Genomic DNA, 15,334 nt, shown 5'->3' on the forward strand with positions numbered 1-15,334 from the left:
AGAAGCCAATTCTGAATTCCTAAGCAGGACAGTCATTTTTTTCCTCCTGTTGGCTTCATATTATTAAAAACAACAAAAACAAGTGATTGTGTAGACTTAGGTCTCATTACCTGGCATTTTGGAAGAATGAACTTTTTCATGAAGGTGAGTTTTTTTTAGGTAACTTGTTTCAAAGTTTTCTTAATCTTAACCCTTTCAGAGGAAATTTTTCCTTAATGTATAACATGCCCCTATAATTTTAAAAAAAATTTTTTATTGGAGTATAGTTGATTTACAATGTTGTGTTAGTTTCTGCTGCACAGCAAAGTGAATCAGTTATACATATATCCACCCTTGTTTAGATTCTTTTCCCACATAGGTCATTGCAGAGTATTGAGTTCCTTGTGCTATACAGTAGGTTCTTCTCAGTTATCGATTTTTTATATAGTAGTGTGTATATGTCAATCCCAATCTCCCTATTTATCCCTACCCCCCAACCCCGATTTCCCCCGGTAACCATAAGTTTATTTTCTACATCTGTGACTCTATGTCTGTTTTATAAATAAGTTCATTTGTACTATTTTTTTTTAGATTCCACATATAAGCAATATCATATGATATTTGTCTTTCTCTGTCTGACTTATTTCACTCAGTATGACAATCTCTAGGTCCATCCACATACTAAGCATAAGCAGATGCTTTTAAGTTAGCTAAGAGTTCTTTTCTCCTCTCCCTCACTTTGTGATGTTTACAGTCTTGCTGCCTCCAGGGTGTCTGTTTCAAGAAGTTATTACTCCTTGCCCAGAGAAAATTGCATAGCCAATCATGTAAAACTTGTATCTATGATCAGAGAATGCAGTTTATGAGTTAAGCCTTCACAGACTCTCTTGTGAAGAAGTGGATAAGCTTGTTTGTATTTGATTTCAAATGAGTATAATACAACAAAATAAGAATAAAAATAATAATTATATTATAATTAATTATAAAGTATAATTTATTATCGTTGTGCCAGATTTGTGGTTTGAATATTGCCTCTGTATACATTATCTAACTTGTTCTTAAAAAAAAGCATTGTAAGGTGTTGTTACCCCAAGTTAAAATAATATATGGTCAATATAATGTTTTAAGTGAATATATAGAGCTTTTCTGAAATTTTAAAATGTTGTTTATTCTCCCATCACACAGAGATACCAATTTTGGTATATTTCCTTTTATTCATTTTTTTCATTCACAGGTTTTATTTTGTACATTGTTCTGATCAAATTGAATATATAGTTTTGGTTAGAGACCTAAATACATGTGCTTTTTATTAGAAGTCAAAAGTCAAAATTCTGGGTTAAAGAATATAAATGTTTTCTTGGGGGGGGCTCCATTAATATATATTGCAAAACTGGAGCATATATCATAGATAAGCATTTGGAGACATGTTCAGGATGACAGGGCTAGTAACTTAAAAGAACCAAAATACAACTGTAAGACGTTATCAAAATTTATTCTAGTGGCTCCCTGGATTTTTGTTTGTCCACTTTCTTGTTCTCATTTATATGCCAAATGTCTAAGTTCTGGGACAGACACTCTCTGGGGAAGTGAGATGCTATTTTATAAAAAACAAAAAACAAAAAAACAGAACCTTCACCAAATTATGCTTTTACATTTGGCCTCATAGATAAGACAATAAAATCTTTCTAATTTTGAGGAGATACTTGATGTTTATTTTTCTGTCTTCTTTACTAACCATGAGATAAACTTCTTCTGTTGTTACCATAGTTCTTTGATGAGACGGTTTTCTAATTACAGCTAGAACCCATCAGAAAATACGTTAGAGAAATATCTTTGAGGCATCACCACTTATGTGAGATTGGGATTAAATTCAACCACAAAGTAGCAAAAGCAGTGTAAGTTACCTATTTAGATTTGTGGACTTTGTTGCTTTGTATCATCCTCTTTGATTAAACTCATTTGAAAAATCATTTATCTTTCATTTGCTAATGTCTCAGTGCAAATCTGGTTCCTTTCTCTACACGTGTGCTATTTGCCTGTTCAATAGGGCACACTGGGCTGTGCCTGAAACTGCACAGTCCTCCTCTCTACCCACTATCTCCTGTGGGGTTGATATCTCCTCTATCAACTTCTTCCATCAGCTCAAATCCTTTAGGCTCTTCTCCAGTGCACAAAAGTTTCTGTACATTCAGATGCTCACACTTAGTAGTTCTTCATGGTAAAGGCTGGAGGACAAAAGGTATTTTTCTCTTGGAAGATAAGAAATATTTTGGCTCTAATGTCATGTAGGACAGAAAAAGTGAGTGGTGTTTTTTGAGGTGGGGATAGAGGAGTGTGGGGTGGGAGGAGAATTTGATGCTACTCAGTGTGCCTGTATCTTGGGCCCAGATTGTGTTTCTGTCCCAAGTTTACCCCTGAAGACATGCATCTTCCCTTATATCACCTTCATCCCCAATTTAGGATAACAGTGGGCTGCCTGGAAGCTCAGTTTTCCTTATAAGGCAAGCCCATTTTTCATATTTCTAGAAAAATTTCAGGGATGTTTTTCAGTTGTCAACAGAGAGGGACAAGGGAGAACCAAACCTCTTACAATTATTATCTTTCTGATAAAGAATTTTATTTGGAAAGTCAGGTCAGATAAATTCCCAAATTACCTATCTAAGCAACTCAACTACTTTAAGCAATAATTTGAATGATGAAAATGACTGTATTTACATGATTATGAAGTGAATAATTTTCATTTTGTGATTTACATCTTTGTATGGCTCTGGGTTCTATCACTGTAGAAAAAGAAAGCACTTATAATATACAACTGTCTTCATCCTACATTTGCAACTGTGTTTCTATTCTTTTGGTTACTCAATGAACTACAAATAATTTTAGAAAGAATTGAATTCAAAAAACTGTTTAAAATGTACTTTTTTTTTTTCCAGGGAATTGGTTCTGTTGACTAAAAAACAACCTAAAGCTAACTTTTCTGAAATTGCCAAACTGGCCATGGATATTAAAAATCTGCATCAGATCTGTTGTGAAGGAAATACAGTAGGGTGTGTGCTTGGCAGAGTAAGACTTTCTCTTTTCTTAAAACTCTTTAAAATACTTGTACTTTTTAAATAAAAGTGAGGGTGGTATAGATGAATCTAAAAAAGTAATTATCATTTCTCAATATTACCAACAGAATGGTGTCTCCCCTCGTCTCTCTTCTCTTCTCATGAAACAATTTTTTTCTTTCTTTTCCTCCCTTCCTTGCTTCCTTCCTCCTTTCCTTCTTTCCTTCCTTCCTTCCTCATTCTATCTACTTTATTCTTTTATTCTTAAATTTTTAGAGCTGGCTGCTAATTTTCTTCCAAATTGAGATTGTATTTCATTCATCTTTGAATCTCTAGAAAGTCTTAGAATTGCAAACTATACCCTCAGGCCTTATCAGCCTGGAGGAAAGAAGAAACCACCAAAAGCAAAGATGTGGCGTCAAGGGACAAGGGCCGGGGCATGGACAGCATAGAACTCACCTGCCCCACGTCCAAATGTAAAGTCTCAAAATCCCAGAGAAGGAAAAAAATTGTAGCTGTTAAAATCCTGATAACGTTTTAGTAAATCACAAGTTACAAGTATGTTCCTATTCATTCTACAAGTTTGAAAACTGAATAATTTTCATCATGATAAAAAATAAAACAGAAACAAAGAAAGACTACAATCATGATTTCAGTGAGGAATCTATGACTCTTATGGGCAGAAATCCTTACCCCCAACAATTTTTGCCCCATTACACATAGATTAAGGAATGTGGGTAACAATATCAGTTAAAATAGAAAAATCATTGAATCGAACACTCAGTAGAACCCCTAAGATTCTAAGTCCTCAAATGTCTACTTTGCTGGAACAGAGAGTTGGGGTCGGACCATAGCTTTCCCTTGGCAGCCATCGCAGTTGGCCACTGTTTGGTCAGTGCTTGACCGAAAGATGGTGGCTGCTACTGCCAATTCCATCCTGGAGATAGACAATATAAAGTTGCTTCTTGGATTACTTCCCGTATGGCAAGAATCTCAACGCATACTGGAAGCGATACTATCCTATACACTTAGAAGTCGTGCTGGCTCTTTAGGATAGGCTCTCAGGATCCTATCTGCATGACGATTAGGTGAAAATTACAGGGAACTTTGGGACCTATCCATAGGTATTAAAACAAAACAAAAGAAAAATCTCTAAAATCCTTTAACACATAAACAATACCCATGCCAAACTGGTAACTCTAGAACAGCTCCTGTTATTGTCTATACTATGACAGGAATGCTAGAACAATCTCCAGTTATTTAATTGTATTAGGTAGTATTAATAAGCAATATAAAGTAACTTCAGATAGTTCTGGCATTCCTTTCTTATTCTAGACTATAAAGGAAACAGGTTTAGAGTTATTAGCTTGACAAAGATACTTTTATGTGTTGAGATGTTTCACTCTGTTTTAGAGGTTGTCTTGTTTTGTCTTAAATAGGATGGATTCTGAACATTAGTAAATATTCTTTTGTCTTCTTGGGATGATCATTTGATTTTTATTGTTTGACTTATCCATTGAAGAATTATATTAAAAGATTTCTTAATATTTACCCATTTTTACATTGCTCAAGTCAATATCATTTTACTATATCTATGGTGTCTCTCTCTCTCTCCATATATATATGTCACAATTTTGCATTTACCTTTAGATGTGAAATGGATCTAGAACTTTCTTTTTTGGCACATATTTTATCAGGTTTTGGTATCCAGTTATGATAACTTCTAAAAGATGAATTAGAATTTTTTTCCTTTCGAATTCTCTGAAATAACTTAAATAGCACTGTAACTTACCTGTTTTCAGGTTTGTCTGTGAAACTGGAGGAGGGATGGAGATACAAACTGTTGTGACAGCTTCTCCATTTCTTTTGTTATGGATTTATTTAAACATTTTTTTAGTCAATCTTTATTATTCATGAATTCTATACTTGAGAATTCACCTACATGCCAAAATTTATTTGTGACCCCCAAATCAATACTCACAGCACTTTGTGGTCATTCCCAGATTTATGCATGCTCAGGGCAGTGGAAATCTGAGTTGCCACATGTGCATGGCTCCAGCTAGAACAGAACAAGGTGATGCTCTCTGCCTTCTTGTTGTAGCTCTCATACTGTAAATAGGTGTTCTTTTTGCAGTCTATTAAGTGCCACATTTTCTGCATTTCTGTGCTTTTTGTTGATGAGTTAGCTCTTTACAATGGCCCGAGTATAGTTCTGAAGTGTTGTCTAGTGTTCCTAGAAGCTGTGATGTGCCTTGTGGAAAGAATATGTATTTTATTTTATTAGAGTATAATTGCTTTACAATGGTGTGTTAGTTTCTGCTTTATAACAAAGTGAATCAGCTATACATAAACATATACCCCCATATCTCCTCCCTCTTGCGTCTCCCTCCCACCCTCCCTATCCCACCCCTCTAGGTGGTCACAAATCTCCGAGCTGATCTTCCTGTGCTATACGGCTGCTTCCCACTAGCTATCTGTTTTACATTTGGTAGTATATATAAGTCCATGCCACTCTCTCACCTCGTCCCAGCTTACCCTTTCCCCCTCCCTGTGTCCTCAAGTCCATTCTCTATGTCTGCATCTTTATTCTTGTCCTGCCCCTAGGTTCTTCAGAACCTTTTTTTTTTTTAGATTCCATATGTATGTGTTAGCATACGGTATTTATTTTTCTTTCTGACTTACTTCACCCTGTATGACAATCTCTAGGTCCATCCACCTCACTACAAATAACTCAGTTTCGTTTCTTTTTATGACTGAGTAATATTCCATGTATATATGTGCCACATCTTCTTTATCCATTCATCTGTCGATGGACACTTAGGTTGCTTCCATGTCCTGGCTATTGTAAATAGAGCTGCAATGAACATTGTGGTACATGACTCTTTTTGAATTATAGTTTTCTCAGGGTATATGCCCAGTAGTGGGATTGCTGGGTCGTATGGTAGTTCTATTTTAGAATATGTATTTTAGATAAGCTTTGTTCATGCATGAGGAACAGTGCTGGTGGCTATGAGTTCAATGTGAATAAATCACCCATATGCAGGAGTCCCCCTTATTGCCCCCTTTGCTTCCTGAGGTTTCAGTTAATCACAGTCAACTTTCATCTGAAAATATTAAACAGAAAAATCCAGAAATCAACAATTCACAAGTTTTAAATTGTGCACCATTCTGAGTAGCATGATGAAATCTTGTGCCATCTTGTGCCATCTCATCTGGGACGTGAATCATCCCTTTGTCCAGCGTTTCTCGGGGATTAGTGACTTAGCAGCCATATAGGTTATCAGATTGGCTGTCCTGGGATCACAGTGCTTGTGTTCAAGTCACCCTTACTTTACTTAACAATGGCCCCAGTGCACAAGAGTAGTGATGCTGGCAATTTGGATCTGCCAAAGAGAAGCCATAAAGTGTACCCTTGAAGTGGAAAGGTGGAAGTTCTCAACTTAATAGGAATGAGAAAAAAAAATCATATGCTGAGGTTGCTAAGATCAATGGTAAGAACAAATCTTTTATCTGTGAAATTGTGAAGAAGGAAAAAGAAATTCATGTTAGTTTTGCTGTCACACCTCAAACTGCCAAAGTTTTGGCCACAGTGCAGGATAAGTGCTTAATTAAGGTGGAAAAGGCATTAAAATTGTACAATAAGGTATTTTGAGAGAGAGAGAGAGAGACCACATTCACATAACTTTTATTACAGTATATTGTTATAATTGCTCTATTTTATTATAAGTTATTTTTGTTAACCTCTTACTGTTCCTAACTTATAAATTAAACTTTATCATAGGTATGTATGTACAGGAAAAAACATAGTATATATAAGATTTGGTACTATCTGCAGTTTCAGGCATTGACTGGGGGTCTTGGAATGTAACCCCTGTGGGTAAGGGGGGGCTACTCTATATTAAATAAGGTGTTTTTAAACAGAAACATACACAAAATAAGGTTATGTCTTGATCTGTTGACGAAAATGTGGCCAGAGACTTGCAGAAAACTTGTTCTGTATTTCCTCTAGGGTAGATGATTCAATATTCATGAATTCAGTGTTTATAACTACTGTGAGTAATGAGAATCAACTGTACTTATTTTTGTCAGGTTTTAAAATATACATTTTCCTTTAAAAAAATCTCCTTCATTAGCACTTTCTCATTGAGAAATATAGAGTTCTACATGACAATATTATTATTTGATAACTAAAAACATCAATTATGTAGTTATACCTCCTTTCCCCCCCATGTATATATGTTTTCTCCTTTAAGTAATTAGTTTTGCAAAGAGACTATTTAATTTACTGTTCTTTTCCAAGACAGAGTTCTTGGAAAACGACATTTACTCCAGTCTCACAACTAGGTGGAGCCTAGTCAGAAGTGATTTATGTCATTTCTAGGCCTGGCCTATAAAATCTCCTGTCCAAAACACCCAATCTGAGGTCAGTGTTAGAATCTACAGGTTGGAGATGACAGGGCCTCTGTCAGCCTGGTTCTCAGAACTACTGCCCGGAGGCAATACACCTCCCCTTCTCAATAGGACTTTATTGAGAAAGAAACAGGCTGGATCCTATTAAGCCACTGAGAGCAGGCTCGTCACTTAACTAATGTACACACTCTCCCTTATCGGTCTCAACCTGACCTCACAATGCAGCTTCAATTTGCCACTCTCAGATCTAGATCTTCAGTACATTCTTCTTCTCTCCTGATCCCTTAATCTTAATCTCAACTAAATTTTCCCAATGAGCTCAAAATGTCCTATATACCATTTCCCATGTACGCCATGTTCTTCACATCTAAGACTCTTTTATATAAAGATGGATAATTCTAGTATGCTTTTCCTCTCCATTTGTTTCCAACTAACTTCTATTTGTCCTTCAAGATTCAAATCATTCAAGATCTTCACTCTGACCTTTATCCAGTCTGGATTGCCAATCTCTCTTTTTTCTTCCAAAATATAACACGTGCATTTCTCTAACAATTTATTTTATAATGCATTATTATTCTTGTTTAACTACTTGACTCCAACTAGATTGTGAGCTCCTTAAGTATAGAGACTAGCTTGTTCATACACACATGTACTTATTTTTGTATGTGTATATATAAGTAAATATGTAAGTTTTATAGTAATATTACAGTAATGTATATAGAAAATGACAGAGACAAAATGTTTTCTAAACTGGGATCCCAGAACGATAACAACAGTAGCAAGTAATAAAACTCTTCATTTGTATTTTGTTGGGCTAAACTTGAAAACAATAATACCGTCTGTCTCTCTTTAAGTTCTGTAAGAGATGTTAGAAGAACTTGTGACACTTCAGTAAAGTCAAATAGAGAAGGTTTCTTAGTAGAATGAGTCACTATAAATGACCTTTTTTGGTCTCGCAGTTTGCCATGGAAAAAGCAATATAAGATGCCAAGTTTTTCTCTGGTTTTCTACTGATAACAATAAAAAGAAATAAGTTCAGAATGAAGTCATCAAAAATTACTGCTCTTTTATGTTTATAGAGCCAGCTTATGAACTATACCTGCTCTAAACAGGCTACACCATCCAGCAAGATCACTCCATGCTGTGAACTGCCAGAACCATTCCGAGGGGAATGCATTATCAACTCAGAAAATGACAAACCTGATCTCTCATCCCTGCCACTTAGCAGGTTTACAGAAGACCAGTTTGTATGCAAACAATTCACTGACAAACAAGATGACTTCCTACAAGAGTAATACGGCTTTTTGTAAAATCTTAGTAATGGTATATTGTATTTATGGATTCTTTGGGAGAGATTGCAAACTTGAATGATGACAGAGGCGAGCCAATGATGTGAGTGAATGGTTAAATGGCTGAGAGGAGATGCCTTGTGGAGTCCAAGGTTGCAGCTACTATTTGGCTCTAGCTACTTGTAACCATATGGGAATGTAGGCTTTGGGTCGTTGGATCAACTGCATTTTGAGAGAAGTTGGAAGTCTCTTGATTTTTAAATGTTGACAACTAATATACGAATTTTAAAAAACACAGTGAGCGTCAAGTGTGTGCAGGCTTTGCTCTGAGGGACTTAGAGTCATCCCTAAGTAAGGGTTTCAGATTGGTATGCCTGGCCAGCTCTTCTAATTAATTTAATACCTACTCTCAAAGCCATAGTGTGGCATTACAAGATTAAAGAGATGGAGTTCTAACATCTCTGGTGTTAGAGATGGTGTTAGAGATCTGGAGTTCTAACATCTCTGGTGTTAGAGATCTCCAATCAGAAGTGCAAATTATTTGGGGCATAAAGCAAACTGATTTCAATATATTATAATATTAAGACAACATTACTGAGTGATTGAAATAGTTCCAAAGTCACTTTGTGAAGTATTATTTGGAGCAGCTAAATTCTAACAAAACATAAGAATTTGAATTTTCCTCAAAGTTTTCTGTAGATTGACTTTAGCTATATTTCTGAAATTACATTTGACACTGGCTTATAAAAGTAAATGTCACTACCTGAACTCACTTATCCCTAAACTTGCATTTAGTATTGAAAAAGTCGATAGGCACAACTTCCTAGTGGAAATTACGTTAGACTATGAGTTGTGAGACCTGAGTTCCAGTCTAGCTTGGTCATGCATCAGCTTTGAAATGCAGTTCAAGCCACTTAATTTCCCCAGACTTTTGGGTTCCAACTGTAAACTGAGGCAGTTGGATAAGATCACTTCAGATGTCCCTTCTGCAATTCTATGATTCCTTTGAAAATATTCTAGAGTCCAAATTTCTGTTTCTTGTAACCCAGAAGAACGTGCAGATTATGGACAACTGATGCTTGAAGGCTTATGTGGGAAACAGGGGAAGATGGTTATTTAATACCTAGTCAGCACAGTCTTACAAAAAAATTGTAATATTTATAAAATCTAGCCTCAAAGGTCATCAAGAAAATGTTCTCACCCAAACACTTGAAATGAATTTCTAGTAAAAGTAAGGAGAGACCCTGAGCCAGGAACTAAATCTTGTCAGGATGTTTTAGGTTCAAGTTTGAATCTGCCACTCACTACTGTGTAACTTTGGAAAAATCACGTAATTTTATTGATTTGGTTTCCTTATCTCAAAATCTAGCCAATAAAACTTCCCTGCCAGCCTCCCAAGATTTTCAAATACCTAAAGTCAGTTAAAATATTGAATAAATGTCATGGTCATAGGTGGCTTTTGAAAGAGAACTATGGCTTCAGAATTTAGTGTTTACTTTCTGATATGCTTCATGTGCTTACAGGTTTCTTTATGAATATTCAAGAAGACATCCAGAGTTGGCAGTTCCAGTGATTTTAAGAGTGGATACAGTATATCAAAACTTACTGGGAAAATGCTGTAAATTAGAAAATCCTCTGGAATGCTATAGTCATGGGGTAAATTCCTTTTTTTACACCTGTTTCTCATAAGTGATTATAAACATAGGGAAAAGTCCAATGCTGTTAGTAGTGCTGTACTTTTGTAAGATGATTATGCATGTTCTTTCTAATTGCAAGCACTACACAAAAACTTTGATTTCTGTCTAAACCAAAGGCCACATCATTATACAGCAGCAACTTTCTGTGTGAGTCACTGCCTTATAGATTCTGTGTTTTATGAAAACAACTCTGTGAAATCTTCTCTAAAGTTTGCTTGGCATGGTAGCAGGTAGCATGAAAGCATAGCCTATTAGGGTGAGGGAAGGTTGACGGTTTCCACCAAGCAGGCCTGGAAACTGTCCCTATCTCAGGCCAGAAATCATACTGTTCACAGTCAGCAGCTCCTGTTGTGTAGTTGACATGGAAAAAGCCGGTTGCCTTACAACTCTCTGACCAGACAATCTGTTATCCACATTTTACCAGGAGCCAGGTGGTTCTGGCTTTTGTTATGCTAATTAGTGGGTGGGGATGGAGGACGAAGGCATTTCTTGTCCTGTTTGAGCTCAAGCAGGTACACCTAGCATCTTCCTGTTCCCAGAGAGAAGGCTAAATGAAGGCGACTTAGTCTTTTGTAGGTTAGCACCCTTTCATAGCATCACCTGTAGACTCCACAATCATCATTATGATAATAGCCCCTTATAGGAGCATGGATGTTTAGAATTTACAAAGTAGCTTTACAACAAGTGTCCTATTTTATTCTCACAACAGCTTGGTAAGATAGGTAATGGCATAAGTACTAGCTACATTTTGTAGATGAGAGTTTTGAGTTTCAGAAGGTTCAGGTGACTTGTCCAATGTCACACAGGCAGTAAGGACAAGGCTAAGTGTTAAATCCAGGCAAACAGTTTGCCAATCAGGTAAAATTTTTACTATAACAAATACTGTTTATTAGGATCAGGTGGACTGGGTCTGATTACTTAAGAAGATAACCAGTGCTCCTACCAAAGAGCTAAGTCTGCAAGGTCACTCGTATCTTCCCACTGGAATTTTATTTGCACTGTTCAAGAATTCTTTGAACTTTCATTTAGCTCTGAGAATTCCATGTGATTCCCTTTAACGTGTATTCGTGGAGCGCTTTACTAGGTTCAAGTCTGGTACTTGTTTTTATTAAACCATGACTTCTTAATATGTATCTATATTTCTATATCTACATCCATATCTCTATATCTGTACTGTTTACATAAAAATGCTGTATTATTAAAAATAACCAGTATGCACACATACACACACACAGTCTGATCAATTAAACTTAGATCTATAAATTACTTTTAAGGACCTCCTTTTGGCTTGATGAATGGTTAGCTTTATGCTTGTAAAATATGCCATTTAAGCCCATAAAAGAGCTCATACCACAGGAAACTAAATATCAATCTTGCTGTCCCACTTTTTTCTCCACAAAGTACATGACCATTCCTGTTTCAGCAAAATGTGTTTTCTCAACATTTCCAAACTCACTAAGTAAATAAAACCCTGGGTTTAGTAAAACAGTCACATTAAACTATTACAGAAGATGGTTTTGCAATCTTACCTTAAGATAGATTGTTGCAATGATAGATAAACACTGATTATCTTTATTTTTCAGGAAGAGATGTTTCAAAGAGTGGTTCATGAAAGCCATGAGCATGTGAAAAATCAGTGTGATTTACATGAGAAATTAGGAGATAGTAACTTCCATGACAGGTATGCTTCCAAAATATTGTCCAAATTTGTGGTTGTTCGTGAGTTTTTGTTGACTCCTGCTGAGAGTTGCTAAGAGTCTATATTCAACCTGAAAATCTCAGAGGCCAAGGAAAAACTCAGTTCAGAATTAACCTAGTTATCTTTGTCTTGATAAGACAGTTGTCCACATAACCTTGGGTGCTTTTACGTTGCTTTTTAGGCCAGTTTCCAGATTCCAATCAATGCCCAGAGGTCAGGGAGCCGGCAGACCCTGACTGCCCTTCCGCAATCCCACAGGAGCCCTCTACCCTTCACCTGGACATTTAGTTTGGGGCTTTGCATGCAATCTGGAGTCAAGGCTGCAACAGAGATCTAATCTAGGTTTTCTTCATCAGTTTCAAGTCAGGTCAATATAGCAAATACAGTATTTTCACCATCAAGAGTAGAGATAAATAGGCACCTTAGTCAGAGGGAGCACACGTTAACTCTTTGTGTGCAGAGAGCCTGGTAAATCCCATTGTATTTCAAAGATTAAGATATCAAAAAAACAAAAAAGCCAATTTTCAGTTATCTTTAAGATCTTACTGTAATAGTCTATTAAGAAGCAGAGTATATATATATATATATGTCAATCCCAATCTCCCAATTCATCACACATATATACACTAATATGTATAAAATGGATAACTAATAAGAACCTGCTGTATAAAAAAATAAATAAAATAAAATTCAAAAATTCAAAAAAATATATATACAACTGAATGCAGAAAACCAGGTGGAGAGCACTACGTGTTTGTGGATGTTATTTCAATAAAAATCCAGTTTAGTGTGTGTGTGTGTGTGTGTGTATGTGTGTGTGTTTTGATAAAATGATCTTAAAATTGAAACAGATATAAAATAGGTAACTAATAAGAACCTGCTGTATAGCACAGGGAACTCTACTCAAAAAAAAGAAAAAGAAGCAGAGTATTGGGGAAAAGTTCAGTTTGATACAGTGTCCCATAATATTGAGCTTAAATTAAATGTCCAGAATAATGGATCCAAAAAAATTATTCTTGTTTTAGAATATTTGGCTTATTATTATTTTTTTACTGTTGTATTTAATTGCTAACATCTAGCTTAAGGATTAGACCAGTGGCTCTCAAACTTTAGAGTGCATCAAAATTACTTGGAGGACTTGTTAAACACAGCCCACCCCTAGAGTTTCTGATTCAGTAAATCTGGGGTGGGGCATGAGAATTTGTACTTCTAACAAGTACCCAGGGGATGCTGCCAATCCAGGGGTCACACTTTAAGAAGCACTGGATTAGGTTGACTATTTCCTTGGATGCTATAGCTAAATTCTTCCCCTAACTCCATTATAATATAAATGCAATAAATGATTCTGACATTTTGTCCTCAAATTCAGTTCTGCAGAGTCTTTCTCATTAAATCTCTCTCCATATCCCTCAGTTCCCACTACCACTCTCCTAGTTCAGGCCATCACTTGAATTACTGGCATGGACTTTTCTTCCCTCACTTTGCCTCTTGCCCACCTCCAATCCATTCTTTATATAGCAACCATAATTATCTTAAAAACAATGTAAATCTGATTCTATAGTTAAGCTTTCTTCCTTCTCCTCTCTCCAATTCCCAATCTCCCCTAATTAAGAAAAAAATCACAATCAGTGACTTTCTAAGTGCTCCCTTCTTACTTTCATTCCCCTTCACCTGGCTCATTTTTAGTTATTGTCAGATCTCAGCTCACATGTCATTTCCTCTAGGAAGCCTACCTGACCTCCCTGGGATGGGATTAGATGTCGTTCTGTGTGCACCTATAGCATTCTCTATTCCTCTCATTACACTGAGTGTACTCCTCTATCTCCTCCACTAGAGGCGTGAGACCATGAGAGTAGGACATGTTTCCTGATCATTGGTTGCTGTAGCTTCTATTCCTACACGTTGTAGACAACCATACATGCTTTAACGGCCTGTGCATATATTTATTTCAGAAGCTGTTTACTATGAGTCTGATTTTGCAGCCATCCAAATTAGCTATCACAGTATCCTTCATAAGTAGAAAGAAGATGGTTGAGAGTGGAGCAATGTGTGAGGTGGAAAGGGAATTTCCAGGTATACTGAATAAGCCATTGAGCCACTGGGTCAAGAACTAAAGGGATAGACTTAAACCCAATCTAATGACTTGCTCATCCCACATCAGAGACAATGTCAGATATTGAGGAAAACTTTGTAGAATTCTTCATTTTGGGCACATAGCCATTGCCAGGAATAAGAGGAAATTATTCTTTCAGGCTCATAGTCCTTTATACTAAGAAAGCCCCACAACTATCTGCTCAGGAGTTGGTTATATTCACGAAGAACATGGCGGCTGCTGCCACCACATGTTGCCCACTGAATGATGAGCCACAGTTTGTTTGCATGGAGAACTCGGTAAGTGCATCCTTGACTGCATGTCTGTCTGTTGTTAAAAGTTCTGAACTCCAAGCCCCAGCAATCAGTCTCATGTTGGTGGACACGTCTATGAATTGTCAATGGAACCTAATAATTCTGTCCTTAAGAGAATTTATTTCTGGTCAGTTCATGCCAATTGTCTTTGATTAGCAGCAGGGATAAATAAGACTATCACTTTGCAAAAACTGGGGATGTCAGATTCACCAGACCTTTGCCTGGATCATATCCCAAGGTCTATTCCCTGGATTTTCAAGTCAACAAAAGCGATTTTGCTGATTTTAGACTAACTCATACTAATCAAAAGTGTAGGAAAAAACCACCCAGTTTCCTCTTGTGTTTCTCCTTTACTCTCACACGATTACCATACTCACAACACTTCTGACACCAGATGTGTGGGTTTTTTTTTTTTCCCCAAAGCAAGCACTGGGAATCCTACAATTTAACTCAATTCTAACACTATCTGCTTGGAGATAGCATCAGATCCTACGGGTTGAGGGCTCAGTTCCACAGGACTGCTCCCACCTGACTTCAGATGCCAATCACAAGTCCAAGTTGTCACCTGTGCTTCTGACTGATTAGCTACAAATCGGAGGTTTCCGCAACTCCCTCCTTGGGTTCAATTAATTTTATAGAGCACTTCACAGAACTCAGGAAAACACAGTTACCAGTTTATTGAAGGATATGAAAAAGATGCAGAAGAACAGCCAGATAAGAGATACATAGGGTGAGACCTGGGAGGGTTCCAAGTGCAGAAGCTTCCTGTGGAGTTGGGGTGTCTCACCCTCTCAGTACTTGGAT

At 36.7% G+C, this 15,334-nt stretch overlaps 1 protein-coding gene across 1 annotated transcript in view; it reads left to right on the forward strand.

Annotated features, from left to right (window-relative positions):
• The window catches only part of LOC101331631 (alpha-fetoprotein-like), a 38,100-nt gene that overhangs the window by 7,243 nt on the left and 15,523 nt on the right, over positions 1-15,334 (forward strand). The window contains exons 6-11 of the mRNA XM_019932659.2: positions 1,777-1,874; positions 2,913-3,042; positions 8,519-8,730; positions 10,252-10,384; positions 12,009-12,106; positions 14,377-14,515. Of these exons, the coding sequence (XP_019788218.2) occupies positions 1,777-1,874; positions 2,913-3,042; positions 8,519-8,730; positions 10,252-10,384; positions 12,009-12,106; positions 14,377-14,515 (810 nt within the window). The remainder of the gene's footprint in view (positions 1-1,776; positions 1,875-2,912; positions 3,043-8,518; positions 8,731-10,251; positions 10,385-12,008; positions 12,107-14,376; positions 14,516-15,334) is intronic.

The sequence above is a fragment of the Tursiops truncatus genome, chromosome 5 (genome assembly GCF_011762595.2).
Source record: "Tursiops truncatus isolate mTurTru1 chromosome 5, mTurTru1.mat.Y, whole genome shotgun sequence".
Taxonomy (NCBI): domain Eukaryota; kingdom Metazoa; phylum Chordata; class Mammalia; order Artiodactyla; family Delphinidae; genus Tursiops; species Tursiops truncatus.